Consider the following 8,058-nt stretch of genomic DNA (forward strand, 5'->3'; position numbering starts at 1 on the left):
CAGCTGGTTTAGTCCAAAAATGCGCAGTTATTTGGCAGTTGGGTCTGTTCGAGGTCGGATCACGTTCTCACCACAAACGAACCGCTCCAGAGTTCTCGGTACGCTTGTTTTGGTTCGCTTTTGGTGCACACCCGAGTACGACTGCTGCTTTCACACCTGCCCAAACGAACCGCACCAAGAGGGAAAACGATCTCTAGTGCGATTCAACCAAACTAAATGAGGCAGGTGTGAAAGCACCCTTAGTCAAACGGGTTGGCGCGTATGGTTGGGTTACGGAGAGATTGTGAGATTGTCGGTAGGTCGCAGCAGCAGGAGGGATGTGGAGGTCAGTAAGCTGCGCTGAGTTGAGTGGGGGATGGAGGGGGGTGACTCTGGGACGCCAGAGTCACTGTCGAGCTCTTTTGACCCCGTTTACACCTGGTATTAAAATGCGATCTGTATCCAGATAAGTTATCCGGATAATAAAAAACGCATGTTAATGCAAGGTGTAAACGCGTTGTGATCGGATCGTGATCGGATCTGCCTGACCACATCTGGAGGTAGTCTGGCTCGCATTGTGTCCGGATCTTTACTAGGTGTAAACGCAATCTGGTTGTTGAAACCACATATGTATATTTTACTCCTCCCAAAAATGCTAAAAAATAAACGAGTGAGAGCGTGTTATATAGGCTATATGTCATGTTATAGTCTAGTCACGACACGCATCACCGCAGATGAGCAGCTGAGCGTCTTCAACGTGCAAACATCGCAAATAAAAGTGAAAGTAAGTCACAGACGCAGTTAACACATCTTCAAGTAAAGAAACGAAATTATCTTACCAGGCCTGTTGCCACTCTCTCTTATTGATGTCTCTGATTTGGAAATTAGCTGATGATCAATAAAATGCCGCTCAGATCTGTTGCTTTTGGTGGCGTGCAATCCATTAAATCTGCATATAACGCAGGAGGTGAAGATCGGATTTATATCCGTTTTGCAAAAACACATTTATGTGGCCAGGTGTAAATGGAATCAGTACTTATTATCCGGATAACTTATCTGGATACAGATCGCATTTTAATACCAGGTGTAAACGGGGTCTTTGAGGTGTCGTGGGCTAGTTGACGAAACACTGAGGACGGAAGGTGCCCACTTGAAGACCCTAGAGATGTCCCCTACTCGGCTCAATCCAGAGGGCTGTCGTGGTGGTCCACTAGGGAGACCACACTGTAGTTGCAGCCATCGTGTGTGCTGACGCGGCAAGTACACTGCAGCCGTTAACGCCGGACAGGGGAGTCACACCACCATTTGGAAAGAAGCGTAAATGGATGGAGAAGCATAGTTTATTGTAAAGCTACGTCTTAGTTTTGCTTATCTTGGCCAAAGCCAAGTACAAATCAGCATGAAGTTTTAACATCTACTCTCGTGTAATGGAAATCATGTTTTAAGTGTGTAACTAGCAAGCAGAGCAGTGTTCATACTGCATTAGAACAACACCAGGGTGAGTAAATGATTTTCATGTTGTGATCTACCCCTTTAAGAAATGAGATATTTTTATTGCGGTTTTATCAGAATTATTTACAGCATGACATGCTTTATTAAATATGACTGCAGGAAAAAGGTGATAGAGTATTTTTATTTCATAAAATGTCACATCCGCATTATACAGAAAAACAAATAATAATAATCAGAACATCAATGGTAGTATAGTACAAAGAAATGCACGCTACATATTCAGTACTGTGTCTGATTGTAAAATGTGAAGATCTGCTGTATTCAGTGCATCAGGAAGTATGAGAGCAGAGAACCGCAGAGGATCAGGACACTGTGGGTGACACTCTGAGACCCGTTACACAGGTTCCCCTCACAACACGAGATGCCCTGAACATTACTAACTGATGTTGTGGCGTCACAAATAGATTTAGAGACACAGCCTTTTACAACCAATGTCTGGCCTCCAAAGGTCCCTGATGAAAAGAAAGAAAACAAAGGTTGATTCAGTCTAAGCTGGACATTGATCTACTGTATGTGATCTTTATCAAATGATTAAACCTAAGACAGTTTAAAAGATAATGACTTTAATCTTGATCCGTTTCCAGATTCGCACCTGTTGCTTTAATGCAGCGATCTTCAGTCCCTGAACAGCTCACTGTGTTTGAGCAGCTCTTATCATCACAAGAGAAACATTGCTTTCCATTGGGGATGTTAGGGGGATCTACAAGAGGAAAACAAGTATCCTTTTATTTTAATTTCTGTACAAAATAAATATGTAATGAAACAACACTCTGTGCAGCTCCATTCAATCAAGTTCACCACAAACAAGCCACACCCTGCTTTTTATTTTCTGAATGAATCTCATTTGGAAGTCAAATGAATGTTGAAAGAAGATGATCATTAAAGCACAATACCTGGAGCATCTTGGACGTTACACCGGTCTGTGTTACAGCAGGAAGAAGAGACCTTTGAAATGCCGAGATTCATAGACCCACTTTGACAGTCAACAGCACAATCTTTAACCTTCACTTTAGAAATAATGTCACCTAAAAATATGAATGAGGAAGAGGAGTTCAACTGGATATTAGTTTAATGGTAAATGTATTTATAAATATCAAAATTTAGCTTTTTTTTTTCATTTGAAAGTGCATTGCAGAACCAGTCAATTATAGAACCATCTCCATCAGTCAAATAACTACATTTCAATCATATTGGACTTACCAGCTTGTGCTACTGCTGTTACACTCTGGCACTGAGAAGATCCAAAAGGACATGTTTTAACTGTTTGTTCTGCACAAGAACCCGTCAGACCCACGCACTCATAACAGCTGAGAGAATGTCCTATAAAACAGAGAGAATGAGACATCAATTATCTGTTTTTGTACCCAGTAACATCACAAACACTATTTGTCTTCATACCTGCAGTGAAGAGAATGAACAGAAGAAAAACTGAGAGTTGCAGATCCATCTTTGATCAGGAGGAGAGTGGAATAACGTGTCTGTTTCAGTGCCATTTATAGTTTATCAAAAGGGGAGGGTCTTTATGAGAAAATGAAAGTTTAACAGGTAAACTTTTCTTGAAACAGAAACTTAATCTTACAAAATGTACTTGCCAATTGAAGATAAAGAAAAATGATTAAGAATTGCGAGAAATGTAGGTCTACTTGAACCAACCAAGTGATGGTTGACCCAAACATGGAAATTCTGTCATAATTACTCATCCTCATGTCATTAAAAACCTGTATAAATTTCTGTCTTCTGTAGAATACACAGGTATCTTCTTTTTTTCTGCAGAAGTAAATTTAATTTAAATGAAAAGTCTTTAGGGATTACCATTCAGCGAGGAGAATGGGGAAGTTAATGAGAAGCCAGGACGCAAGCTCAAACAATAAAGTATTACAAACACTGTAGTTGTCACAGTCTGTCGTCCTCACCTGTTTTGTCCCGTCATCTGCACCACACTTCCCCGGATCCTTTTGTTCCTCTCCCGGACTCACTTCCCCAATCAGCCACCTGTTCCTCGTCCTGTCATGATCATTTTCACCTGTGTTCACCCCAATCAGCCTTATTCCTCTGTGTATTTAGTTCAGTTCTGTTTGATTCTGTTTTGTCGGTCAATGTTTAATGTTACGGAGTTTTCCCGTCTTCCTGTCTGGATTTGATTAATAAATCAATGTTATTCGTGAGCCTGAACTCTGCCCGTTCTTCTGCCTGAACCCACACCGTGACAGATTGACCGACCCCAAAAATGGATTACTTTGCAGCAGTAGCACTGCTTTGTTTGGAGCAAGAAGATCGTTCCTTGGAGGACCATCTGGAGGATTTCCTCAACCTCGTCCCCTCTACCACCTTCCCGGACGACAGCCTCTGCAGCTTTTTATATGCTGGCCTCAACACCGCCACCAGAGAGCAGTTGTCCGGGGAGGGCTGCCAGTTGAGCTTCGCGGCTTATGTGGAGTGGGTGCTGGTAAGCTGTGGATCATCTTTCACCGTCGATGACGTCACCAGCCCCACTCCAACACCAGAGCCCGTGACCGTCCAGCCAGAGCCAGAGCCCGTGACCGTCCAGCCAGAGCCAGAGCCCGAGACCGTCCAGCCAGAGCCAGAGCCCGAGACCGTCCAGCCAGAGCCAGAGCCCGAGACCGTCCAGCCAGAGCCAGAGCCCGAGACCGTCCAGCCAGAGCCAGAGCCCGAGACCGTCCAGCCAGAGCCCGAGACCGTCCAGCCAGAGCCAGAGCCCGAGACCGTCCAGCCAGAGCCAGAGCCCGAGACCGTCCAGCCAGAGCCAGAGCCCGAGACCGTCCAGCCAGAGCCAGAGCCCGAGACCGTCCAGCCAGAGCCAGAGCCCGAGACCGTCCAGCCAGAGCCCGAGACCGTCCAGCCAGAGCCAGAGCCCGAGACCGTCCAGCCAGAGCCAGAGCCAGAGCCCGAGACCGTCCAGCCAGAGCCAGAGCCCGAGACCGTCCAGCCAGAGCCAGAGCCCGAGACCGTCCAGCCAGAGCCAGAGCCCGAGACCGTCCAGCCAGAGCCAGAGCCCGAGACCGTCCAGCCAGAGCCAGAGCCCGAGACCGTCCAGCCAGAGCCAGAGCCCGAGACCGTCCAGCCAGAGCCCGAGACCGTCCAGCCAGAGCCAGAGCCCGAGACCGTCCAGCCAGAGCCCGAGACCAGGATCCCACCCAGCCTCCCTCTCCCGCCTCCTCTCATCTGTCCTCGCTCTGCTCTCCTGCCCTTCAGCTCCCCTGACCCAGCCTGGTCCTTGGATCCCCGGTCTTCGCCTCACACCTCCTCCTCTGAGACACTTCCTCGGCCCCCGGTCCCATCGGCTCCCCCGTGGCTGCTACCTCCCTCAGCTCCTCCATGGTCCCACAGTCCACCAGCTCGGCCAGGCTCCCTCGTCCCTCCGAATTCCCTGCACTCCCTCGTCATCCTCCCCTCACCTATGGACTTCCTTACTTTGGCTCCGCCCCGTTTTGTCACCCCTTCGGTTCAGTTGGACTCCTCACTCCCTCCAGTCACCCGTCAGCCCTCACGCCCTCTGACCTCACCGTGTCCCTCCGTGCCCCTGTCATCACTTCGGTCACCAGAGCCTACGGTATCACCATGTTCCCTCAGTCCCTCATCAGCACCACATGTCGTCAGTCACTCAGCTTCACCCTGGTCTCCCCTCCCATCCGCTCCGCCCCTGTCAGTCGGCCCCCTGGTGTTGTCAGCCCCACTACCATCGGCTCCACCAGGGGTCCTCCCTCCAGCTGCTCCGCCCTGGTCTCGCCCTCAGCCTGCTCCGCCCTGGTCTCACCCTCAGCCTGCTCCGCCCTGGCCACGCCCTCAGCCTGCTCCGCCCTGGTCTCGCCCTCAGCCTGCTCCGCCCTGGTCTCGCCCTCAGCCTGCTCCGCCCTGGTCTCGCCCTCAGCCTGCTCCGCCCTGGTCTCGCCCTCAGCCTGCTCCGCCCTGGCCACGCCCTCAGCCTGCTCCGCCCTGGCCACGCCCTCAGCCTGCTCCGCCCTGGCCTCGCCCTCATCCTGCTCCGCCCTGGGGGGCTGTCTCCTCCTGACGACGCCCTCCACAGCCTCCAGGGTGCCCACCCCCCCCTCCCCTTGATGTTATGGCGTGAGGCCACGCCTTCCGGGAGGGGGGAGTAATGTCACAGTCTGTCGTCCTCACCTGTTTTGTCCCGTCATCTGCACCACACTTCCCCGGATCCTTTTGTTCCTCTCCCGGACTCACTTCCCCAATCAGCCACCTGTTCCTCGTCCTGTCATGATCATTTTCACCTGTGTTCACCCCAATCAGCCTTATTCCTCTGTGTATTTAGTTCAGTTCTGTTTGATTCTGTTTTGTCGGTCAATGTTTAATGTTACGGAGTTTTCCCGTCTTCCTGTCTGGATTTGATTAATAAATCAATGTTATTCGTGAGCCTGAACTCTGCCCGTTCTTCTGCCTGAACCCACACCGTGACAGATTGACCGACCCCAAAAATGGATTACTTTGCAGCAGTAGCACTGCTTTGTTTGGAGCAAGAAGATCGTTCCTTGGAGGACCATCTGGAGGATTTCCTCAACCTCGTCCCCTCTACCACCTTCCCGGACGACAGCCTCTGCAGCTTTTTATATGCTGGCCTCAACACCGCCACCAGAGAGCAGTTGTCCGGGGAGGGCTGCCAGTTGAGCTTCGCGGCTTATGTGGAGTGGGTGCTGGTAAGCTGTGGATCATCTTTCACCGTCGATGACGTCACCAGCCCCACTCCAACACCAGAGCCCGTGACCGTCCAGCCAGAGCCAGAGCCCGTGACCGTCCAGCCAGAGCCAGAGCCCGAGACCGTCCAGCCAGAGCCAGAGCCCGAGACCGTCCAGCCAGAGCCAGAGCCCGAGACCGTCCAGCCAGAGCCAGAGCCCGAGACCGTCCAGCCAGAGCCAGAGCCCGAGACCGTCCAGCCAGAGCCCGAGACCGTCCAGCCAGAGCCAGAGACCGTCCAGCCAGAGCCAGAGCCCGAGACCGTCCAGCCAGAGCCAGAGCCCGAGACCGTCCAGCCAGAGCCAGAGCCCGAGACCGTCCAGCCAGAGCCAGAGCCCGAGACCGTCCAGCCAGAGCCCGAGACCGTCCAGCCAGAGCCAGAGCCCGAGACCGTCCAGCCAGAGCCAGAGCCCGAGACCGTCCAGCCAGAGCCAGAGCCAGAGCCCGAGACCGTCCAGCCAGAGCCAGAGCCCGAGACCGTCCAGCCAGAGCCAGAGCCCGAGACCGTCCAGCCAGAGCCAGAGCCCGAGACCGTCCAGCCAGAGCCAGAGCCCGAGACCGTCCAGCCAGAGCCAGAGCCCGAGACCGTCCAGCCAGAGCCCGAGACCGTCCAGCCAGAGCCAGAGCCCGAGACCGTCCAGCCAGAGCCCGAGACCAGGATCCCACCCAGCCTCCCTCTCCCGCCTCCTCTCATCTGTCCTCGCTCTGCTCTCCTGCCCTTCAGCTCCCCTGACCCAGCCTGGTCCTTGGATCCCCGGTCTTCGCCTCACACCTCCTCCTCTGAGACACTTCCTCGGCCCCCGGTCCCATCGGCTCCCCCGTGGCTGCTACCTCCCTCAGCTCCTCCATGGTCCCACAGTCCACCAGCTCGGCCAGGCTCCCTCGTCCCTCCGAATTCCCTGCACTCCCTCGTCATCCTCCCCTCACCTATGGACTTCCTTACTTTGGCTCCGCCCCGTTTTGTCACCCCTTCGGTTCAGTTGGACTCCTCACTCCCTCCAGTCACCCGTCAGCCCTCACGCCCTCTGACCTCACCGTGTCCCTCCGTGCCCCTGTCATCACTTCGGTCACCAGAGCCTACGGTATCACCATGTTCCCTCAGTCCCTCATCAGCACCACATGTCGTCAGTCACTCAGCTTCACCCTGGTCTCCCCTCCCATCCGCTCCGCCCCTGTCAGTCGGCCCCCTGGTGTTGTCAGCCCCACTACCATCGGCTCCACCAGGGGTCCTCCCTCCAGCTGCTCCGCCCTGGTCTCACCCTCAGCCTGCTCCGCCCTGGCCACGCCCTCAGCCTGCTCCGCCCTGGTCTCGCCCTCAGCCTGCTCCGCCCTGGTCTCGCCCTCAGCCTGCTCCGCCCTGGTCTCGCCCTCAGCCTGCTCCGCCCTGGTCTCGCCCTCAGCCTGCTCCGCCCTGGCCACGCCCTCAGCCTGCTCCGCCCTGGCCACGCCCTCAGCCTGCTCCGCCCTGGCCTCGCCCTCATCCTGCTCCGCCCTGGGGGGCTGTCTCCTCCTGACGACGCCCTCCACAGCCTCCAGGGTGCCCACCCCCCCCTCCCCTTGATGTTATGGCGTGAGGCCACGCCTTCCGGGAGGGGGGAGTAATGTCACAGTCTGTCGTCCTCACCTGTTTTGTCCCGTCATCTGCACCACACTTCCCCGGATCCTTTTGTTCCTCTCCCGGACTCACTTCCCCAATCAGCCACCTGTTCCTCGTCCTGTCATGATCATTTTCACCTGTGTTCACCCCAATCAGCCTTATTCCTCTGTGTATTTAGTTCAGTTCTGTTTGATTCTGTTTTGTCGGTCAATGTTTAATGTTACGGAGTTTTCCCGTCTTCCTGTCTGGATTTGATTAAT

At 53.5% G+C, this 8,058-nt stretch overlaps 1 protein-coding gene across 1 annotated transcript; it reads right to left on the minus strand.

Moving 5' to 3' along the window:
- Positions 1 to 1,593: 1,593 nt before the first annotated feature.
- LOC120468799 (uncharacterized) lies at positions 1,594 to 3,023 on the minus strand. The gene is made up of 5 exons (XM_039657385.2): positions 2,890 to 3,023; positions 2,692 to 2,811; positions 2,385 to 2,516; positions 2,084 to 2,191; positions 1,594 to 1,943 (listed from the first exon to the last, which is right to left on the minus strand). Exons 1-5 carry the CDS (start codon positions 2,936 to 2,938, stop codon positions 1,753 to 1,755), a joined length of 600 nt encoding a protein of 199 aa, XP_039513319.2. The 5' UTR covers positions 2,939 to 3,023; the 3' UTR covers positions 1,594 to 1,752.
- Positions 3,024 to 8,058: the final 5,035 nt, after the last annotated feature.

This window comes from Pimephales promelas, chromosome 19, assembly GCF_988280905.1.
Source record: "Pimephales promelas chromosome 19, fPimPro1.hap1.1, whole genome shotgun sequence".
In the NCBI taxonomy this organism is placed as follows: Eukaryota; Metazoa; Chordata; class Actinopteri; order Cypriniformes; family Leuciscidae; genus Pimephales; species Pimephales promelas.

Excerpts from the sequence above, each read along its gene's own strand:
- LOC120468799 (XM_039657385.2), bottom strand. The coding sequence starts at position 2,938 with ATGGATCTGCAACTCTCAGTTTTTCTTCTGTTCATTCTCTTCACTGCA. Across the intron at positions 2,812-2,889 it reads GTTCATTCTCTTCACTGCAG|GACATTCTCTCAGCTGTTAT; the intron begins GTATGAAGACAA and ends TCTGTTTTATAG. Across the intron at positions 2,517-2,691 it reads AACAGCAGTAGCACAAGCTG|GTGACATTATTTCTAAAGTG; the intron begins GTAAGTCCAATA and ends TCATATTTTTAG.